Source organism: Halichoerus grypus, chromosome 5 (genome assembly GCF_964656455.1).
Source record: "Halichoerus grypus chromosome 5, mHalGry1.hap1.1, whole genome shotgun sequence".
In the NCBI taxonomy this organism is placed as follows: Eukaryota; Metazoa; Chordata; class Mammalia; order Carnivora; family Phocidae; genus Halichoerus; species Halichoerus grypus.
In genome coordinates, this window is record NC_135716.1 from 113,841,146 (window position 1) to 113,865,065 (window position 23,920).

At 43.3% G+C, this 23,920-nt stretch overlaps 1 protein-coding gene and 1 pseudogene across 4 annotated transcripts in view; one reads left to right on the forward strand and one right to left on the reverse strand.

Moving 5' to 3' along the window:
* The window catches only part of LOC118552282 (small ribosomal subunit protein uS5-like), a 35,664-nt pseudogene extending 35,429 nt beyond the window's left edge, over window positions 1-235 (forward strand).
* Window positions 236-18,445: 18,210 nt separating this feature from the next.
* Window positions 18,446-23,920, reverse strand: part of LRRC8D (leucine rich repeat containing 8 VRAC subunit D) — a 113,616-nt gene continuing 108,141 nt past the window's right edge. For all 4 annotated transcript variants that reach the window (XM_078072779.1, XM_036118584.2, XM_036118585.2 and 1 more), the window contains one exon: window positions 18,446-21,387. In XM_078072779.1, coding sequence (XP_077928905.1) covers window positions 18,809-21,385 — 2,577 coding nt within the window. In that variant the 5' untranslated portion in view covers window positions 21,386-21,387 and the 3' untranslated portion in view covers window positions 18,446-18,808. The remainder of the gene's footprint in view (window positions 21,388-23,920) is intronic.

Here is a 23,920-nt window from a genome sequence, read left to right on the forward strand (position 1 = left end):
CCTGCTTGATTGATCAGAACATAAATCCAGTTGACATCCTTAATTCCCTTTCCCATCTCCCCATATCCAATTCATGCACTTGTCCTGTAGGCTCCGCCGCTATATCACCATCATCACCATCTGCTGCTCCCGATGTCCACTGCTGCTGTCCCGGTCCAAGCCACCAATATCTCACACAAAGGAGTACCACTCTGGTTTCCTGAAACCTCTTCTCCTTCCACTCTTGCTCCCCTAAAATTCATTATTCCCGTAGTCATCAGGTTAATCTTCAAGAGCTTAAATCTGATCACGTTACTTGATGTGGGAAACGAAGGCAGAAGAAAAATGATTAAGCTTCCTTACTACGTACAGCCCACTGACAAGTCCTTGAGACAGGCAGAGGGACCTTCCTCTAGGGACTCAGCTGCCTCGATGTGGATAGTTTGCTAAGGGCAAAAGGCAATCTTAGTCCAGCCCCCAGGATCCTGTAAGTCTATTTTAACATACAAAAATTCCTTCAGAAACTTCCTTTATCTCTACCCCCCCACCACACACGCCAAGATACGTGTTGGCAATCATCCCCCAAGCATATGACCCACCAATATACACCTGAAGGGTCTCATGACTCAGGTTTTATTAGACAGGAATAAATGACCTTTTCCCATCAATAGTTAGCCCCCTCAAGGTCCTGGAAACCTTACTTCCAAAATTGCTTAGAGACTTATGCTCTCCCCAACCCCCCTCCCAAACTGAAAGTATGGAATGGGCCACTCCTCATGACCCTGGTGCAGCTCTTTCTGCCCACGGGTCCTGTCCCCAAGCTTTCATGAAACCAAAAGACGTCTTGCACCAAAGACATCTCAACAATTCTTTCTTGGCCATCGGCTTCGGCTTCGAACCTTAACGTCTTTCCTACACCATTACTTTTCACCCCCTTGACATCTTCTTGTCTTCCATCACACTAAAATAAAATGAAACTTTCTGGCCCAGAAGGCCCTGCATGATTTGGCCCACTTCTTTGACCTTCTTGCATATTCCTCATCCCTTACTCACTGTTCCTAGCCTCTATCAAACAGTATTTCTCTAACCCAAACATCAAATTTTTTCTCACCTCAGCACCTACCCCACAAGTGCTTCATGGACTAGCACCATAGGGATCACTTGGGACCTTATAAGAAATGCAGAATCCCAGGCACAACCCCTCACCTACTAAATTATAATCTGCACTTATACCAGATCACCACTTGATTCATATGCAAATTATAGTTTGAAAAGTTCTAGTTTAGGTCTCAATGCAATTATTACCTCCTCTGAAAGGCTTAGCGGACCCTCAACCCAAATTAGCTTCCCAAATCACTCTCTATTACGCCATTTGGTTTTTTCTGATGGCAGTTAACTTTATTTTTTTAAAGATTTATTTATTTATTTTGGAGGGGGAAGGGGCGGAGGGAGAGAAAGAGAGAATCCCAAGCAGACTCCTGGCTGAGCACAGAGCACAATGTGGGGCTCGATCCCATGACCCTGAGACCATGACCTGAGCTGAAACCAAGAGTCAGATGCTTAGCTGACTGAGTCACCCAGGCACTCCAGCAGTTACCTTTAGAAGAAAATATTTATTAACTAATATCTTTACTGGTTTTTCCCCACCAGAGTGTAAGCTCTGGGAAAGCAGGGGCCATGTTTATGTTGTCCCCTACTGTCTTCCCACCTAGCCTATCTCATCAATACATATTTGATAGATAAATGAATATTCAAATACAACTTTAATCTTAATGATCAAAGAGATGGTGAACTAGAACAAGTTTTTGATTTGCGTTTAGCTGGCTTTTTCTGACATAATTACCAGCTAGAAAAAATTTTGAACTGAATCAATTGTTTTGGCACAAATCACTTGCAGTACCCTAATGGAATTTAGGGAAGGAAGGAGGGAGAGAAGGAGGGAAGGAGAGAAAGATGATTGGCCTTGGAAGATGACAGGGTAATAAATGAAATGGATTGCAAAGGACTGCAGAGGATAGGACCACAGAGGTAACTAAGAGAAGATCACGGTCGGCTCCCCAGTGTGGTGCAAATTATGCTATTATTATTATTTCTCACCTTCTAGAGTTTGTAGAACAGTGAAGACGGAAGCTTTATATTTCCTATTGTACTGCCAGGAATATATCACCAATTAGGAGTCATTAAGAAGGCAAAAGTATGTTAACAACATGTGTGTAGTGAAAAACCTCAGTCCCGTGTTTCTCCCTTATTCTTGCACGACTACAATGCTCATGACACGTCTGATACCAGATGTCTGCGTTGTTTTTTTTCCGCATCAAGCAATTCTGTGACACCAGCTGGGTGTCCCACAAATTAACTCAATTCTGACATCTACCTGGAGATGGCATCAGGTCAGGTGAAGGGCTCAGTCCCATGAGACTGCCCCCCATTTCAAATGCCAATTTTAAGTAGTAGGTCCCCAGGTTACCCACAACTTCTGTTTGACATGGCTAAAATCAGAGGTCCCCATGACCTCCACCCCTTGGATTGGATTATTTGCTAGAACAGCTTACAGAACTCAAGGAAATACATACATTTACGAGATTATTAGAAGATGTGATAAAGGATACACATGGACAGCCAGATGAAGATACACATAGGATAAGGTCGGGGAGGGTTCCAAGTGCTTCATCCTCCCAATAGGTGAAGGTGTTCACCAGCATGGAAGCTTCCCAAAGCCCATACTTTATGGAGACTTCCTCATGATCAGTTGTTAACTTCATTTCTACTGAGAGTCAAATTGGGTAATTAAACATCAGAAGTTTGTGCCTTGCAAAGAGTAGGCAATCAATACCTATGTACTGAATGAATTAAGAAAAGAATGGTTTCCTTTCCTCATCTCTTTCAGGATGGGTAACTCTATAAGCAAATCTTAACACTCTTCTGGCCAAAGATGGAGACTGTGTGGTGAGAACAATGGGGAGCACAGCTGGAAGGGAGTGTGTTACAGCTCCTCAAGCAAACCATCCTTTCCCTTGGTGTGCAGAGCAAGGAGCAAGGAAGGCCTGCTTTAAGAGTGCAAGAGCTGGGGCTGCCTTGTTGGTTCAGTCAGTAGAGCATGTGCCTCTTCATCTTGGGGTTCTAAGTTCGGGCCCCATGTTGAGTGTAGAGGTTACTTAAAACCAAAGTCTTTAAAAAAGTGGGGGGGCTGCCTAGGTGGCTCAGTCGTTAAGTGTCTGCCTTTGGCTCAGGTCCTGATCCCAGGATCCTGGGATCAAGCCGCGCATCGGGCTCCCTGCTCGGCGGGAAGCCTGCTTCTCCCTCTCCCACTGCCCCTGCTTGTATTCCCTCTCTTGCTGTCTCTCTCTCTCTCTCTGTCAAAATAAACAAATAAAGTCTTAAAAAAAAAAAAAAGGAATGCAAGAGCTATATAGTCACACCATGCCTGTTTTAATGCTCTGCTATTGCCTTCTGAGGTTTTTAATGATTTTATCTTTGAGCTTGGATTTTACACATTGATGGGACCAGGAGCATGTGTGTGAGCAGAGGAGATAGGTATAGATATGGGTGTCTACTCTTCCTTGCTGATCCATTTGCATGTCACATTCTTGATGTCCCATGAGCACAGAATGGTGCCTGGGAGTTCAGTTCTCCTCAAAGCAAGGACAAGGTGAGTGAGTTCAGTCTATAAGAGACGGGGGTGGGCATTCAGAGTCCTGAGAGCACTTGCTCTCCAGTTGAACCAGAACTTGATTTGAATGCAGAAAGAAAGTAATAGTGCTCTTAATGTAAATAATGTTAGTTATTTAACAAACGACTAAAGAACCCTATCATATCCTTCCTTATTCGTGTTACTTCCCTGAATTAGCCAACCACATAGGCAAAATTATGATAACATCGAAAGAAAGGGAAAGATGAAAACACAAAGTTCCCCCTCTTTTCAAATCTTTTCTTACTCATCAGTAACCAAAGGCAGTGTTGATAGAATGTGTGTGTGTCATCTGGTGAAATCAAAAGTTGAGTTAGTTTTGTCTGGTACTTCCACTCTTCTGGTAAGAACCAAATCTGCATGTGTGTCTGAGCCACGACATACAAATTGTGTAATTTCACTATTCGGCCTAGAAGTTTAATAATATTCTTATATCGGTGTTTAAAGTGTACATTGAAGGGGGTGGGCACAGTGGGTGAAGGGAAGTGGGAGATACAGGCTTCCAGTTGGGGAATGAAGAGGTCACAGGGATGAAAGGGACAGCATAGGGAAGAGAGTCAGTGGTATCGTAATAGTGTTGTCTGGGGACAGACGGGAGCTACCCTTGCGGTGAGCACAGCATAAAGTACAGACTTGTCGCATCACTATGTTGGACACCCGAAACTAATGTAATATGTGTGTCAACTGTACTTCAATTGAAAAAGAAAGAGGGGCGCCTGGGTGGCTCAGTCGTTAAGCATCTGCCTTCGGCTCAGGTCATGATCCCAGGGTCCTGGGATCGAGCTCCGCATCGGGCTCCCTGCTCCGCGGGAAGCCTGCTTCTCTCTCTCCCTCTCCCCCTGCTTGTGTTCCCTCTTGCTCTGTGTCTCTCTCTGTCAAATAAATAAATAAAATCTTTAAAAAAAAAGTTACATGCTTAAAAAAAAGAAAAAAAGGACACTGCATAATATAAAGATGAACGGTACACTGTATGATAATAATCCAAAATTTTAATTTTCATTAGAATGACATTAAGTAGCAAATAAAAAACACCATCACAGGTCAAGAGAAAGAATGAGGCAAAAAGGAGAAAACTTCCTATTTCAAAAATGACTGCTTTTACTCTAACCTCTAACTTGCTTCTAGGTATGGTCGCAAGTTCTCTCTCAAGGGGCTTTTCTTAAAGGCATGAGCCTTCCTCTCTACCCCCTAAAGCACCACCAACTATTTTGAATATACAGAGTTGAGTACTTTCTCCATCTGCTGTGATTTCCCTTTGATGTGAAGATGTACTCATTAACCAAACCTTCTCTAAATGGAACAGCAGCTCACAGCTTGGAAGGTGATTGTTTTCTCTTCCCTACAGGCTAAACCAAGGCTTGTCCAGACCAGAACCACCCGGCAACCACTGGTTAGACACGCAGATTTAAAGTTTAACTTTACACAAACAGTGCAGTGCCGTCCGGGCAAGGTCCACAGAGACAGATCCTGACATCCTTAACTTTTAGTGTCTCGATGGCTCTGGGTCATTGAGACCTTTCGGTTTTGGCCTCCATAGGGAGATTTCAAAGAGATAATGCTTCTTCTCTCTGGTAGACCTCATGGTCTGTAGCCAGTTGGGTAACCAAAACTATTCACCCTACGGGGCTCCTCAAGCACAAAGCCCGGGGGAGGGAAATATGCGAGGCAGAGGGTGCCGTTTCTCAGCTGCACCTGAAAGGTTGCATGATGGCTGCTGGGAAGCCTGGAACGGGAAGTTGGGAAGTCGGAAGCTCTCTTACCAGCCATGTGACCTGGGCCAAGCCACCTGCGTTTGTCTAGGCCTCTCTCCCCTCATCTAGAAAGTGGGAGCAATGATATTTACACTGCCTGTTTCATGAGGTTATTGTGAAAAGTAAAATGGGATACTTTTATTGGAAGGTGCTTCCTTTTTTTTTTTTTCATGGTAGAAGCATGTCCACAGTCCCAAAGCTGTTAAAGATGAAGGGCATGGAAAACATTTTCAAATGAATGTTTTCAGTGACTTAACTAATTATCAGTCCCCCACCATTGGTCAGGTTCCACTCTAGGTGATAGAGATACAATGGTGATCAAAAACAGGCAAATATCTCTCTTTGTGTCACATTTGTCATTTGTTCAGCAGGGAGAATAACTGTGAAAAAAACAGTTAAGAGTGGAGTGGCAACTTATCATAGGAGCGTGAGGCAGACTGTTCCGGTCATGAACCTGACCAATCCTACTGTTACGCGTCCCCATCCTCCTGCCATGGGCCGTGCTGTTCATCAGGAACCCAGGCCTGGAGAGGCCTCGAAGCTTCCATTCTGGACCTTAGTCCAACATTCGTGCTGGACCAGATGGTAAAAGAACGAGATTTCCCTGAAGGGAGAGGCCCTGTACCAGCAGGACTGGGGCCCGGGCAGGAGGGGAAGGCAACGGCGCACGCCTTGGGCTCAGCTAGATGATGGCAGCTCTTCGATGACCCCAGCGAACCCAGCCGACCCACAGAATTGTGAGAAATAATACAGGGGGCCAGAGGAGGCCTCTCTGAGAAGGTGATGCATAAACAAGAGTAGAAGCAGGAGGTTGTCACAGATGGCAGTTTGTGTCTTCCCCAGACTCCTGTGGTGAAGCCCTATCCTCCACTGTGGCTGTGTTTGCAGAGGGTGCCTCTAAGGAAGTCACTGAGGCTCACTGGTGTGGTGAGCACGTACCAAGGGAAGGCCATGCGAGGACACGGCAAGAAGGCGGCTGTCTGCAGGCCAGGAAGAGAGTTCTCACTGGAAACCAATTGGCTAGAACTTTGATCTTGCACTGAGATCCTCCGGAGCTGTGAGAAAATGCATTTCTGCTGTTTAAGTCACCCAGGCTATGGTATTTTGTATGGCAGCCCAAGCTGACTAAGACAGAAGGCACGCAGATATCTGGGGGAGAACATTCCAAACAGGCAACAGCTAGCATAAAGGTGCTGAAATGCAGGCAAGCTGAATGCTGTCACGCTGGAGCATAGGAAATAGGGCCCGAACTGGAGACCCGCTGGGGCCAGAGAGGGAAGGTTGTGCAAATCAGTAGGCCCTTGACAGGCTTTGTCTTTTACTTGAAGTTAAGAGGAAAGTCTGCAGAGTTTGGAGGGATGGAGTGATATATTTTCAAAGGACATGCATTTCTGTAATATTTGACTTTTATGTAACAATGAACATGTGTTACTTTTGTAATCAGAAAAAAAAAAAGACACCAGACCATTTAGAAGGCTCCATGAGAACGAGCAACAAGTACAAGCTGTGTCCTTTAATGCCAACATGTGAGTACAGAGGAAAGCAAGGAGAGGCAGAGTGGAATAGAAGGGTGGTGGTGGGGTGGGGTAGATTGCAGCTGATGTCTCGTCAGGCCACTGGCTTTGGATTCTTTGAGGACTTGTCCTCTTCTCTGACTATTCTCCCACTGGGAACTGCACCTCTCTGGAATGGTGCAGGGTAAAAGATGGGGGGCAGGGAGCAGAGGGTGGGGCAAGAACAGAGACTAAAGCATGGACTGAATTCTTTCTTGATAGGAATCAAGTTCATCTGATTTACCCCAGCACTTAGCACATTGCCCCACTTCTATAGGGTAAGAGCTAGATGATTTCTTGAAGAAATGAATGAACTGACCTGAGCAGTTATTCTGCACCCCACTCTCCCATTCTTACCCCCTCTTCTTTGTTAGTACAACTGAATTCTAAAGGGGATCTTTAAATCAGAGTGGGCATAGTGGAGGGTGGATCATTGACATAATAAAATGAAGGCATAAGCCCTGTGTCTAGTTTGAAAAATCTAACAAATTGAGCTGAACCTTCGAGTAAGGTTGAGATCTCACAGGTTCTCAGAAAACACTTTACATCGCACCATCGTTTGTATCTAAGTGTGGACTGGGACTGGCAGAGTTAAAAGTGCAATGGAAAGACTGTATGAGTTGTGTTATCTTGCAAGACCTCCATTCACTTTTTTTTTCTTCTTTGGCTGGCAGAGAGTAGATGAATAGATAAAGATGCTTAATGCAAGCCTGGACAGAGAGTACTTTTTAAATGAGCATTCTGTTTAAAGTGCAAATGTGCTTTGCTATAAGCAACAGATGCATTTCCTAAACATTACAAATAACCCACTTCTTTTTCTGAGTTCCAGAGGAGCTAACTCTGCTGAACAGAAGGAAAGATTCTTTGTGTTTTGTGAATGATCACTCCCTTAGTCATCTGTTCTGTAAATTTGGCATTTCATGGATCAGGTATTTTATAAAAATTCTTTGAAGGAAGCAATGACCAATTATTTCTGATCATAGAGATAATTTTTTATCTTCTTGAATAGATTAGAAAAATTTGAACATGTTCAGCCCCAATGACCAGTCTTACTGCAAGTTTCAAGTTAATGAAAAAGAAATACAAAATACTGATCAGACCAGCGAAGGGTGGGGACCAGAATATGCCATCCCAAAATATGCCACTTTGGCATAAGGATTATTTTGAGCTGAAGGCAATTGAGAAGAAGCAGATTAAAAAAAAGCTTTCTGCCCATGCCTATTTGCCTAAAAGTAGGATGTAAATTTGGAAAGGTACCCTGTCTCTTCTCTCTACCAGGAAGGGTAGAAGTTAATCACTGGAGACAACTCTAGACTCTTATCAGCTCAGAGATAGCATCAGAGAAATCTACAAAACAATCTTCGCTAAAACTACCCCTTATCTACCATTAATTTCCCCATATATTTGCCTTTCCACAATTTGCCACCCTGAGAAGGTCAAAGTCCTTTTGTTTCTTTGACACTTCACTAAAAATGTATTGTTCTGTTGTTAAAATGCTATACAATAAGCAAAACAAAAAGACAGCATACTGTATGGGAGAGGACATTTGCAAATGACATATCTGATAAAAGGGTTAATACCCAAAATATATAAAGAACTTATATAACTCACACCAAAGAAACCCAAATAATATAATTAAAAAATGGGCAGAAGACACGAGCAGACATCTCTCCAAAGACACACAGATGGCCAATAGACACATGAAAAGACGCTCTATATCACTCATCAGCAGGGAAATGCAAATCAAAACCACTATGAGATAACACCTCACACCTGTCAGAATGGCTAAAATCAAACACTCAAGAAATGATAAGTATTGGAGAGGATATGGGAGAAAAAGGAACGCTTGTGCACTGTTGGTGGGAATGCAAACTGGTGCAGCCACTATGAAAAACAGTATGGAGGTTTCTCAAAGAATTAAAAATAGAGTTACCATATGATCAGTAATTCCACTACTGGGTATTTACCCAAAGAATATGAGAACACTAATTTGAAAAGATATATGCACCCCTATTTTTATGGCAGCATTATTTACAACAGCCAAATTATGGAAGCAACTCAAGTGTCCATCAATAGATGAATTGATAAAGAAGATATGGTATACATATACAATGGAATATTACTCAGCCATAAAAAAGAGTGAAATCTTGCCATTTGCAACAACATGGATGGACCTAGAGGGTATAATGCTAAGTGAAATAAGTCAGTCAGAGAAAGATAAATACCATGTGATTTTAGCCATATGTGGAATTTAGGAAACAAAACAAATGAACAAAAGAGAAACAAGGGGGTGGCTGGCTGGCTCAGTCTATAGAGCATGCGACTCTTGATCTTGGGATCATGAGTTCAAGCCCCACACTTGGTGTATAGCTTACTTTAAAAAAAAGAGAGCGAGATGGGGCGCCTGGGTGGCTCAGTCGGTTGAGCATCTGACTCCTGGTTTCGGCTCAGGTCATGATCTCGAGGTCATGGGATTGAGCCCTGAGTTGGGCTCCCTGCTCAGCAGGGAGTGTGCTTGAGATTCTCTCCTTCTCCCTCTGTCCCCCACCCCGCTCACATGCTCTCTCTCTCTCAAATAAACAAATAAATCTTTAAAAAAAGAGAGAGACAAATCAACAACAACAACAACAAAACCAGACTAAAATATAGAGAACAAACTGGTGGTTACCAGACGGGAGGTAGGGTGTATGGTTGAAATACATGAAGGGGATTAAAAGTACACATATCATGATGAGTACTGAGTAATGTATGGAATTGTTGAATCACTATGGTATACCTGAAACTAATCTGACACTGTATGTTAATTACACAGGAATTTTTAAACAATGCAATACCAACCCAATTCTATCTACCCAATTCCCTTTGAGTTACTCATCTCTGGGTGCTCCTGTGTATATGCATGATGCACTTGTTAATAAACATCTGTTTGACTTCCTCTTGTTAATAATGACTTTTATCAGTCTAACTTTCAGGGCCAGCTCAATGAACCTAAGATGGGTAGACAGAAAACAATTTTTTGTCCTCCCCTATATCAGCAACCAATTCCTTATCCTTTACGCAATTAAAATAGTCAACATTCCTTATTGAGGACCCAATAAATTAGCCCAAGACACAGTTCCTTGCAGCTATTCTTCAGAAATCTGTCTTCAGGCCTTTGGCCAGATGGGTCATTGGGTCTGACCCAAGTTTAGAGAACTACTTGGAAACATTCATAACCAACCAAAGAGGGTTCCTAATAATACATAGTCTGGTTACTCTGATTTGCTGAGCAAAATAAACAAGTTAATGAATGTGTGAAAGGCTGCTTGTGAGACATTAAGTCCCCAATGACTTGCCTTTGCTGACTTTTGAAAGGAGAGAAAAGCACAATCCGTTCCTACTTGGGCAGTGTCCATTTCCTTAGCTCTAGCATAATACTACATTTGAATAGCTTTATTTTCCAGATTTTTTTTTTTTTTTTTTTGCTTATGGACATATCCTCCAAATATTTTAGAAACTTCATTAATGAAAACCATTAAAATGTATTAAGCACTCAACATGCGAGATACCGTCCTAAGTCCGTCGTAAGTGCTTCATATGTGTTAACTCACTGAATCCACACAATGCCATGAGACGAACACTATCATTTACCCCATTTCACAGATGAGGAAGCAAAAGCACACCCATGTGAAGTAACTTGCCTCCAAGGCAGTTCCAGTAGCTGGAGCTCTCACCACCACACTCTGCAGCTTCTTAGTCTTCAGTGTCAAAGAGCAAGTGGTTGAACTATTGGCAGAAGCCTCTATTTATAAACAGGGAATTAAGCCCGAGGCCAAAAATTAATTTAATTTCATACAGTTAGGAAAGTAAGTTCTAGCACCTAAGGACTCAGTATGAGTAGTTAACAGACTACCTCTTGCAATCTTCCCCAAAGCAAATGCACGGGGCCTGATTCACTGTCACTGAGCACACGTGTTATTTCCCATGTCTTTAGCTCTGGCTGCTGGAGGAACTGAGGCCATACTTAGAATGTGTCATCGGGCTAATTTTATTCTGTAAATAATAGAATAACTGTTTACAATATTTTAAAACATCCCCACCTTTTTCCAGGCCTCCTCTGAGCTCCTTCTGATTGCTCCATCTGCATACTTTCTTGGTCACCGCTGACTCTAATTTTAGTCCTGGTGAACGAGAAGATTCTTCTTGCTTATATTGTCTGCATATTAGCTGTTTCATCCTGTAAGAGCTCTACTCACTTTTACAAGGCGTCAAAGATACAGAACACACATGTGTTTTTCAAATGACAATTCATGTTTTGGTTAAAATGTACTCCTGGCAAACTGAGCTCACGTTAGGTAAGATATTATAATAAATTACAATGGATTAGGGACAATTACAAAGGATAAGAAAGGCCAAGGGAAAACAACAGTCTGGAGGCTTTGAAATGTAAATCTAAGGGGAGGGGGACGGGTTACAGGGGTACCAGCAGGGGTGGGAATGTTAGTTTCCTCAACTTGATACATTCTTTCTTTCTTCTAAGCCATTTCTTCCAGTAAAACTGGTTCTTTCTCCCCAGGGACCACAAATATCTGATTCTTGTCCTAGCCCAGATGGTGGAGTACAGTGACCATCAACAGAAGAAGAAAGAGATCCAGTAAAAAATAAAGGTCAGGAGATGCAGGCGGCAAGTGCCGCCTGGGTTGGTAACAGCTTGAGAATCTGTCTGAAATGCCATGCTGGAAAGAAAAGTCACATCTGCCCGGAGGGCCCAGCAAATGTTACAGTGTTTTCCTGCACCCACCTTTCTGGACCTGTTGAATGTCACTCTTCACCACATTTACTCTGCATCAAATAGTTAGGACAGTTTTCTCATTTCTGAGTAAATGACCATGAGTAAAGACGGTCATGCCTTGAACATTTAGTGAGGGGAAATAGTTACATTACCTTGGGTGGATTGCCCTTTCATGACTGTCAGACGGCCCAATAGAGGAAACAAGTCGTAACGCTAAGCACAGATGCTGAGACACATCAAAAACCTCTATTACTAAAGAATGAAGGAAAACCTTAGCTTGGGGCAGATTTACATAACCAGATGTCAACGGAGCTTTCACAACCTGTTTCTGAGTTGCTGACAGAGCACCAGACATGTGCTCTGGTGGGAGAGCATAGCTCTGGTTGTGGGCACGCCTGAGTTTGAGGCTGGTGTCTGCTGCTTACAATGTGGAACCAGAGACGGGTTAGACTGTCCGAGTCTGTTTGTTCGTCTCTTCAATGGGGATAATGCCTTTCTCTTAGTCGTCTGGTGAGGATCGAATGAGATAAAGGTATGCACATTACCTGATTTAACAGTACCCGGGTCTCCGGCTGGCTAAGTGACCCGGGGCAGGTTGTCTAAGCTCACAGTTTCCTCATCTGTCAAATGGGGATAATCCACACCTCCCAGGTTTGCTGTGACAAGTAAGTCAAAGTCAAGTGCCCATCTAGTATACAGTCCGAGCTATTATTGCTACTTATATTGTCCAATCCACGTCCAAAGGTCTTCTTCCACCTTCAGAAATAGAAACCTGAGACACATAATCCCCTAAATAACAACGGTTACTTAGAACTGCTAAGTGGAAGGTGTAATCTTGAATATGCATCGGCTACTTCTCAGGCAGGAATGAAAATGCTGACTTGGGCTGAATTTTCTGCCTAGCGTGATGATAAATTAATAGCAAACTGTGTTTGCTCACCGTTTATCTCCAGGGAGCTCTGGGCACCGTGCTGACATAATCCTCACAACATCCTGGCGAAGAGGAGATGATGAGTGATTTAATCACCATCTTCAAGATGATGAAGGATGCAGGATTGTCGTCTGGCTGGTGACCAGCTGTTTCCACCACAACCCAAGTCAGATAAAGAGCCGGCAGGCCTAAGTCGTAGGAAAGATTTGGGTTAAACCCCTGGAGATACATCTTGAAGAGGTTTCCATCCAGGCAGTACTTCGTTTCAAAGTACTGAATTATGTGGCTACTACTGAATTAGAGTTTCCCAGTGGCAAATTGAAAACATAGATTTCTTTACAGTATATACACAGCTTGGCTTAACACCTGGGTGAGTCCTTTGGGCGGGTCTTCCCCTGAAACGACTCCAGCCAATTTCCATGCCAGGCTATTTGGCAGTTTCCCAGGGACATTCTGGAAAGGCTCAAATGAGCAGGTTATCCCATGGTTGAGTGAGCTTTAAGCAGCTAACCCAGACCCAGCCTGAAGGTGAAACAACGCAATGGGGTAGTTTAGCTACCTGGGCTTATGGAAGGATGTCTATGGCCTGAGCACAGGTACATATGTCATTAGAACAGTTATAGGACCTCCAGAAACTTCCGACTCCTGAGAGAATGATATATATTCCCACCACCTCTTCAAGCAGTCAACAAAAGCAGTATGACTATCAGGCCGCCTTCCTACGGTTGCCATGGTGATCTGAATGCTATAGTTGCCGCAGGAGCAAAAGGGAGGCACGGAAGTTGGTATAAGCCACAAGCACCAGCAAAACCCCAGCTCCTCCCCATGGAGAGCCCAGTGGGAGAGGCAGAACCCAGTGGTGGTAGAAACACCAGTCACCAACACCATCCTCCTCCCGCTCCTGATGGTGACCAGCTGACTGGTTCTTGCTAGGTGTGCTATTTAGGACAATGCTTCTCAGGTTTTACCATGCCTATAAATCACCTGGGTATCATTTTGTTAAAATAGAGACTTTGATTCCATCGGTCTGGGTAAGGATCTGAGATTCTGCGTTTCTGGGAAGCTCCCTGCACTGCAGTTTGAGCAGCGAAGTCTTTAGGACTTGCATGTGTGAGAACCCCCTAATGAATAGGGGCTTCAACAAGACAAGAGTTTACTCCTCCTTTATGTAACCCTGCTCTTCGAAATTGCCAGGGGCCCAGTCTTCTGTCCTAGTGCTGGGCCATCCCTGCTTTGTTGCCCTGTGTCTGCAGTCTACACTGGACTCACTTCTAAAACCTGCAATTTAACCAGCAGCAATGGAGAAGGGGATGGCATGCTCTTCCCTTTAAGGGTCCAACCCAGAAATTGCACATTCCCCTTCCATTCCCATTCCTTTGGCTAGAATTTAGTCACATGGCCAAATCTAGCCCCAAGTAAGGTTGGGACATATTTTATTTTATGCATATTTTATGCTGTGTTCCCAGGTGTGCATTGAAAAGTCCCTACCAAGGAAGGCGAGAAGGCACAGTAGGGGACGCTAGCAGTCTCTGTCACAGTTGGGGATAAAAATAATCGCGACACTGGAATGTTATTGAGTCCTTACTCTCTGGCAGGCAACAGCGCCTTAGATGAATCACCTCATTCAATCTTCACAAAAAAACACCATTGGTAGGTACTATTATTGTACCCATTCACAGATAAAGAAACAGGCTTAGGGAGGTTACGTGGCTTGCTAAGGTCAGGATTCAAATCCAGACACTGTCACTCCAGAGCCTGGAATCTTAGGAGTAGGGAAAGGACTGATGATAGAAACAGCAGGTGGGGCCAGGTGGTTTCAACCCTCAGAGGGCCCCCAGCAGTGGGAGGGCGGTGGGTCGTGAGTCTATAAGGTGAAACCCCGCGGGATTGACTACACCAAAAATCTTGCGCATTCCACTGAGAAAGAGAAAGACGATGCTTACCTGGGGCAATTTTTACATCGTGTATTTCCAAGGGCAGAAGGACGGAGACGTTCTCCTTTGGAGTTTTTAAGATTTGTGAACCAAGGAGCTTATTATGCCCCAGGTGTTGGCGGCACGGTTGTCTCCTCAGGCTATCCCAGGCTTGAGAGGCGGGGTCTGTGGCCGGCTGTGGTCGCCCCGCCTCCGCAGCAGACACTACCCTGAATCCCTGGTGCGTTTGTCCCAGGAGAGCCACCGCCAGCCAGGACCAGATGGGACCACTTCTGGTGTCAGTCACAAGTTAGAAGACATTAGAAAACTGTTTTCCAAAGTTCTCCCCACTCCTCCTTCTATTCATGAAAAGGGCTTTTTGTTAGTACAGCCTTTGGGGATTCAGTGGATAAAGGGACCATTTTATTGGAATGAATTACTGACGCAAGTGCTGCCAGAAATCCTAGCGAGAGGCCAGCACTCTGGCTTTTATTCAGCAAGGTGAATGGAAACAGCTACGGGGCGTCGCTATCAAGGGCACTTTGGAGTTCACTGCCATCAGCAACTTTGAGTTTATGGTTGACTTTGAGTTTAGCAATAAAATAGAAGAATTTCTCCTTTATATATAAAACATGACAAATGGGCAGGAACTGTTGGCCAGGGCTTATATACAATGAACTCTTTCTACCTATTATGAAATTGCTAAATCTCCACTACAAAGACTGGGGTCCCTGTAACAATTCCAGTTTATTCTTCTGAATCCCTGGAAAAGTCACTTTTCTCTGTTGAGCCAAATGAAAGCTGGGGGAAAGAGTCAAACAGCCAAAAGTAAACCTCAGACTTTGTGGGACTCACACAGACCTGGAACATTTAAAGGTTCTTTAAATTAATTCTCTTCAGATGGTGCTCAGAGGAATTTGGAAGAAGGTATGAAAATACTAGTGAGCCAAAACGCGTACATTCTAACTTGTTTCTCCCCCATGTCTGGTGCATGCGGTGCCAACCGTAAATTTAAAGACACATGGACTAACAGTATATTTCTCCATATTCTCATCTGCTGTTTTGTTGAGACTCCAAGACCCAGTATATTTAAGTCTGCTAGATGAGTCAGCATTTCTTGGGCAACCTCTTTTAAAATATTGCTATTTGCAAACAGTGGCAAGGAATGAGGCACTTAAATCAATTGACCGTGAACTCTTCAGAGTTCAAGGAAATCATTAAGGGCTGATAAAGTCAGTAGAAGTCTGGGTAAGAGAAAAGGTTCCCCTTGATGTTGTCTGAAGGCATGTAACACCAATCAGTTCTAAGTGATTGAACCCCAAGTATTGATTAGGAAACAGGTGCCCACGGGCAGCTGTCAAGCTTGGGAGTGTCACACAGATTGACTCCTACAGACCTCTCTGAAAAGCAAGATGAGCAGTGGGGGTCCTGCCATTTATGCCCTTCCAAAACGACATGCACTTGTTTTAAGAAAGGAGGACAAGTTTCCTAGTCTGTAGAGCAAGGATCATAAGATCTGGCCTGTTTATCTCACAAGCAAGATAATGAAGCCTCCTTCTAAAAATGCTGTACCCATGTCTGATGGTGGCATTACTATGCAGGAAGAAGAGTGCCCTATGTGGCTGGTGGGAAGGAAAAGTCCAGGAGTGTTTATAGGCAGAGTTTATAGGTGCAAAACTTCCCTGAAGCTCCTCTTTAAGTGTGCCCCCTCCCAGCCATAGTTCATTCACCCAAGTTCTCTACGCCTTCTAGATTGCAGTTATAACCATTTGTATAACTTGCATTACTAATATTCTCTCCTCCACTTTGCCAACAGTTCCTGCCCATTTGACATTTTTTATATATAAAGGAAAAAGTCTTACGTTTTATTGCTAGCACTTCCTCTGCCTGCCTCCCCTAAACTCAAAGTCAACCAGCAACTAAGCTCGAAATTGCTGATGGCAGTGAACTCTGATGGCAGTAAAGCTCCAGGAAGTAGCCAAGGATTTTGACTCATTCCAACAGTGAATTCCCAGTTCTCTGGAGTGGCTAGGCACACAGTAGGTGCATAATAAATTCTACTGAATACATCAGTGAATGCTGAAGAGAAATGGAAGGTACGTACATAATAATCAATTTGCTTCTATATCCCGAATTTGCCCTTGCCCTCATTTTCTGAACTCGAGATTTTATAAACTAGTCTTCTAGGAGGAGAGAGAGTGGCTGGGATGCTGGAGCTGGGGTCAGTTTCTATTTCAGCCAGAGAGGCCAAGGCTTTCTCTATTAGTGATACCACTTCTCAGAGTATTCTCAGAGTATTTATAAACTCCACAGCCAGCAAAGATGCACCACCACTTACAACAGGCCAGTACCCCGAGACCAGTTTTGGGAGGAAAAGCAAGGATGTGAATCCATCTTTTCACATTCTCTGCAAAATCCTTCAAGTCATGCTGAGGTGTGACAAGAGAATGTCCAGTGTCTTTTATTTTTTTGAAGTTTATTTATTTTTAGTAATCTCTATTCAACCCAATGTGGGGCTCAAGCTCCGAACTCAAGATCAAGAGTCATATGCTCTTCTGAGTCAGCCAGGCACCCCTCCGGTGTCTTATTAGAGGAGTCCAGTCTCGTGTAGAGACGACATTACTTTGTCATCTGGAGCCAGTCTTCTTCTCTTGAAAAAAACACATCTATAGAAAGGCTGAGAAACACTTGCTGACCAATACCTAAACAGGTGGCAGGGAATTTTTTTGCTTTCTGAGATGGGTTTGGACACTTTGTAGGGTAAAAAAGGAAAATCATCATCTAAAAAGTAAATGCTGCCAACACTTCCCTGGGCATGAGCCCTCCTAGCCACAGGCAAGCATAAGAAATACAGCCTGTCGCTAAATAAATACACAAAGTCAGGTTTCCAACTCAGTGAGCTACAAGTCCTATTTTTTCCCCAGCACTGAAAAGGGCAAGAAATTAATAATTGCTTTGATTTTGTGTTATCTTCCAAATGTTGATATATGGGAAAGCATTAATCACTAAGCCATTAAAATTTTTGTCTTAGGGGGCGCCTGGGTGGCTCAGTCGTTAAGCGTCTGCCTTCGGCTCAGGTCATGGTCCCAGGGTCCTGGGATCGATCCCCGCATCGGGCTCTCTGCTCCGCGGGAGGCCTGCTTCTCTCTCCCACTCCCCCTGCTTGTGTTCCCTCTCTCGCTGTGTCTCTCTCTCAAATAAATGAATAAAATCTTTAAAAAAAAAATTTCGTCTTGGGGGGGCGCATGGATGGCACAGTCAGTTAAGCATCTAACTCTTGGTTTCAGCTCAGGTCATGATCTTTGAGTTTAGGGGAGGCAGTCAGAGAAAGTGCTAGCAATTAAATATAAGACTTTTTCCTTTATAAGTATCAGGCTCCCCACTCAATGGGGAGTCTGCTTGACATTCTCTCTCTCCCTCTGCCCCTCCCTACTGTGCTTGTGTGTGCTCTCACTCTCAAGTAAATAATTTTAAAAAATTTGTCCTGATTATAATTAATTTTTAAAAAACATCTTCTATTTATTGGCAACCTTATAGTATTGATAGAAAAATGTGTCTCATAATAACTCCAGACTACGGAAAAACAGCTATTAGTAAGGGGGGTGTCATTTTTTTATTTTTTTCTTGTTATTTAAAAAAAAAAATCAACTTCCCCTCTCCTCCCCCCACAATCTACACACCTTTACTGTGTTTCAGGCCTTCAAGAGTGTAAAATCTCTAAAATGGGATTCTCAGAAGTAGAAGCCCTAGCCCAAATCCAGATTTCCAAGCTGGGACCTGACGTGTCTTTAAGTGGTCTGAATTAAAGCAATACTGCACTGATGAGGCAAAGTAAATCAAGACACCTCCAAAAAGGTGGTATAGTAAGAAAAATGTCAATTTAATCATTTACTTTAGCAGGCAAGCAATTTGTAAACATTCAGTAGCGGCAGCATCCAAGTTACAAACGATTTAAAAAGAAACCAAGATTAGTGATTATAATTGTTCCTTCCCTTTCCCCAAAAGAAAAAAAGAAAAAAAGATTTGGAAATGAATGACTGAAAACACTACAAACAGGGAACATTCAGTTACGTCTTCTATCAGCCTTCTATGCATCCTCTCTGTGTTTTATTTTTAAAGATGTATCTACTCCTAAAATGCATTATCTTGCAATAACTTGTACGTGAGTGTTTGCAATCTAGGAAGTTGTTCCTGCACACGGATGTGCACGGATCATCTCAGTTTAAATCCCATTCGCAAAGGGAATATTTATGTCTTGATTCAATGCTTCTTTGACTTCGAGTGGCAGGGTGTCAAAAAGGTGATCTTCCACGACAAGCCCGCTTTTCTTGAGCAGGCGACACTGGCCCAGCTGGGCTGGCAGGCGGTCCAAGCAGTTCCCCTTCAGCTCCAGCTGAGTGAGCTGGGAGAGCTGACCAATCTTCTCGGGGAGGAAGGTGATGCAGTTTTGCCCCAGATTCAAAGTCCTCAACTTCACGCATTTGAACAACTGTTTTGGCAGAATGTCCACTTTGTTCCCAGTGATATGCAAATGCTGCAGGTTCTGAAGCAATCCTATTTCTATCGGAATCACTGAAATGTTGTTGTAGCTTACATCTAAGCATCTGAGTTTCTGTAAACTGAACACTGCCACGGGTAAGGATTCGAGCTTGTTGTTAGAGAAATAAAGTGACTCCAAGTTTTTGACATGGGTGATGGAGGGAGGAATGGTAGCGATTTTATTATGCCATAATTTTAAGCACGTCAGTCGTTTTAAATGCTGGAAACTGATGATCTCCTCAATTGTGCGGATGTTATTTGATTTTAAGTCCAGTTCCTGCAGATTTGAGAGGCTGAAAATAGCATGGGGGATTCTCTCCAGCTCACAGTTCTGAAGTTCGAGCTCGGCGACATTCATCATTTTCTTAAGGCTGTTCAGTACCAAGAGTTTAGTGCCGTCATTATGAATGACTAACTTTGTAAGATGTGGAGCCACATCTGTAATGTTGGAGGGAACTTTGGTCAAATTACTCTTCACGTGGAGAATCTTAAGGTGCCGCAACTCTCGGAGAGATTCGAGTCCAATCATCTTATTGTTCTCAGAGTTCAAATTGCCTATCAAGTACAACTCTCGAAGGTTTTTGAGCAGGTACACCCAGGCAGGGATTTCAGCCACGTCGGTGAACTTCACGTGAAGGCATCTCAAGTGATCTCGGAGGAAGCTAAAAGCAGTCTGTTCCACTTTTGCAGGGCAGTGGCAGAGGTGAAGCTCTTGGAGGTTAGTCATCTGAGAAATCTTAGCGGGAATTTTAGCTTCCGGAATCAGTTCAAGTTTTAGCACATCCAGGTCTGTGAGGTCAAAGACGGCGTCGGGCACACCGGACAGCATGAACAGATGGAGTTCCTGCTTGTCCTGGGCGTTGCGGGACACGTGCTGCCGAAGTTTTTCAAATGTCCACTCGTGGTTCAAACTAATTTCCCTAAGTTTATTTTCACTGACTTCTGATAGGAACACACCAAAGCGCTTTGAATACAGCTGGTCATACTGGTCTACCATGTGCAGGAGGAACGCAAAATCGTTTTTGACATCTGGAATGTCACTGAAACTGCTCTCTTCTCTGACTTTTTCGAAAGAATATTCCTTCAAAGGTATCCTGAACAACCAGAAGAGAGTGTAGAGGCAGATAAAACCATAAACACAAATAATGGATATATAACTGATGAGAAGCTTTTTCAGCATGTAAGCCATGTTGTGGGTGCACTCGAATACCTCATAACCAGTCAGGTGCTCCACTTTGGGCTTGCAGACGTGTTCAAAGCTGATGGCGTTGACGAAGTTTGCAGTATAGCAGAGGATGAAAATGAATTTGGCTGTTTTGATAAATGTTTGGACCACGTAGAGCTTGTAGATCAAGTCACTGTCTTCCACATGAGCACGGAACTTCCTTACTTTCTCAAACAGGGCTTTGGCCTGTTCCCCATCTTTTTTATCCAGGATGGTCATGCTGGGGACTTCAATCACAGGCTTCTCGGCTGAGAATTTGAAGCCTGTTTTGTTGATCATCGGGGTACTGGCACTAGGGCTCCCTTCATCACTGCTGGTAGACACATGCTTTGGTAGAGTCTGGGCACCTGTTATTCTCTGCTTGTTTTCCTCCGAGTCTTCACACGCTGTCTCAGACAACGCTTTAGTAGTCCAAGGAGATTCAAAGCACTTTCCTAATATTGAAACAAAATGTTCTACTTTTGAGCATGTTTTGGGATATTTGAACCAAAAGTTGCTACTGACCATGAGAATAATAGTATGTATGAGAGCAAGGTAGGGAAAGTACTTAGAATACCACGGAAGGGCCAGATGGTAACACATCTGATTAATAAATACATATTGCTGAAAATCCAGGTTTGTCTTTCGGCCTGTTGGATCTTTCTTCTCTTTCTTTGTCTCCTGATTTGGAACTGTCGAATCGGTGTGAGGATATGTGGCTCTGAGAGGTATGTCAGGTGTCACAGCAGATGCGCCAAAGGAAATGTCACTTGCCGCCCGCCCGTCTTGGTCTTGGTCAGTGGCTGCTTCCATCTTGGGGATATTGGTGGTGACAGCGCCATTTCCTGGGGGCGTGTGTGCCTTTGAATTTACAGGAGATGGCAATACTGGCAAGCAGACCACCTGATCTTTGGTAAGTTGCATGGTTCCTGCAAAGATGGCTACCATCAACATAACGACAGCCAGGTAATCCATAAACACGTCCCACCATGGTTTCAGGATTCGGTAAGTTGGTTGAATGTCATTAAGTGAAGCAACTTCTGCAAGGGTAAACATTCCTGGAAAACAAGAAAACAAAAGACATCATTACAAAGATGCAAGCGAAAACATTAAATGAAAAAAAAACTCTTTACTTGCTCCAAATTAAAGTGTTCTCCTCCACGTCCTAGCTTTTTATGCAAGATAGGTGTAGTAGAAAATAAACTAAAAGGAACACCTATGAGAAAAGTGGTGGTTTGTCGTAGGAGCTTTTCTCTCCAAACCCAAGAGAAGAGAAGAGGAAAAAAAAAAAAAAAATGGGTGGGGAATAAAGAATGCCTTCTAGGTGAGAAATAAAGGCAGCCTGCCAAAGAGTTGGAGTAGAAAGGGGGGGGAATAGTTTGAGAGCCAGAACGGAAAGACTTGTAACTTCCTGGACCTTGAAGAAGGATATGAGAACAAGACAGTATTTGCTGTGGACTGGACTGATTCAAGGTTAAGACTGGAGTTTTAGGGAGAGAGGTGAGATGACTTCTTTTTTGTACAAGCCAAAATGGAAGGCTCCGTGTATATTATTAAACTCTACATAAGCCTTGTGTACCAGACTCAGGCTTACCACTTACTAATGGTGTGATTCTCTAAGCCTTGTGTTTCCCGTCTGTATGATGGGGACGATTACTTCTGAGGGGTATTGGAAAGCTTAAATTAAGTCCTGATTATAAAGCTCTTAGCACACCCTCTGGCCACAAGTATTTGTTTGCTCGTTACGTTAGCTCTTATCACTCTGGTGGAAATGTACCATGGACAGCTGAAATTAGGGTCTAGAGTTTAAGAGGAGTCTTAGTATATACATACTTGGGATTTATCAGTATAAAAATAGCATCGCCTTGGATATAGCCCCTGTGGAAGCATGTGGCATGAGAAGAAGGTCAAAATCACAGGGAAATGATCAGTGACAAGACATCATAGAGGTCAGGGCCAGTAAGACCTTGGATCTCTACCAAAGCAGGTGACCCCAGCCGCAATGAAGGGAACTCCAGTACCAGGACACCTGAAAATGTGGCCACCAGTTACTGATGGCTGGCAGCATTACAGTCCTGAAACTGTTCCTACAAGAATAAAAGTACCTGGACAATCACCCTGGGAGAAACCAAGAAAAACACAATGTTTATAGGGCAAGTGATGGGAATGGGCTTCTGTAATCATGTATGTGAAATAAATGCTTATCTTCTTGAATTTGGAAGTTTCAACTTCTTGAAAAGTAACACCATCTCATTCTACTTTCTTGGGATGCTCCCAGGTTCCAATATTCATATATAAAATGACTTATTTCTTTGAAAAGCTAGTAAAAACACCAGAAAGATGAAAGGCCAGGCAAATACCTAAAGTTCTTGGAATACATTATTTCTTTCTTTTTTTTTTTTAAGATTTTATTCATTTATTTGACAGAGAGAGACACAGTGAGAGAGGGAACACAAGCAAGGGGAGTGGGAGAGGGAGAAGCAGGCCTCCCGCGGAGCAGGGAGCCGGATGCAGGGCTCGATCCCAGGACCCTGGGATCATGACCTGAGCCGAAGGCAGATGCTTAATGACTGAGCCACCCAGGAGCCCCAGAATACATTATTTCTTAAAATAAAGGAAAGAAGATAGATGTTTATCTAATTATGCAAAAGTTGCCTGGACTGCTGTGTTGAGAAGGATTCTGAGGCTGATTCTGGTTTCAGCAGGAAAGTGTTACATGACTGGTTACTAGTGTCTCCCTTGGATGACAAAACAGAGAGTGATGGTATCAGTACTTTGACCCTGCTTGCTCTGTTTTAGAGTAAGTCTCTGAAGGTCGGGACCATGTCTTATTTCTTCTGAAACTCTCTACATACACCTAGTACTGTACAAGGCAGGAACATAATATTTCCTAATAAAATACAATGAATATCTATTCAATTATAATAGCAATTCTCATATCTGTAGTTTTTTTTTTTTTTTAACTGAAACGTCTTTTATGTAACTAGGTAAACGTAAGCCCAAGAACTCCAAATACATCTAAACTATTCCGTTGTACTTATACTTTGTGAAAATTGCTAGAAATCACATTTCTAGACTTCAGGGCTGAAGTATGAAATGCCTGGCACCCAGTGTTTATTTAAAAATGACCAAGGAAGTGGGAAACAACATCCCCACCAGAATCCCTTTATTCTGAGCTCTTATATCTTGTGCGTGTGTGTTTGGTTTTGTGAGTGGTTGGGAATTTAAGCAGGAAGCCAGGCTACTGGAATGCGCGGTGGGCCAAGCTACATGAGAAACAGTTCAACCACATGTCATGTGAGCTCTTTGGTCCCTATATAGAATGCACAAACTGCAGCCCGAGCCACAGGTTACAGAGGGACTCTTACTTCAGTGTATAGAGACTGCAGAACACACCTCACAGATTTCTTCCTGGCAAAGAACTTCATACGGTCACACCCGGGGGACCATGGTTTTAAAGGGCCATCCGTATAAATAATAGAAAAAAACAGGTTTTCTTTTTCTTTTTCTTTTTTTTCTTTTGCACATAATACCTCTTTCTAATAAGATTTTTCTTTACTCTTCAAATAGTTGCATTGGGCTCTCAAGAAG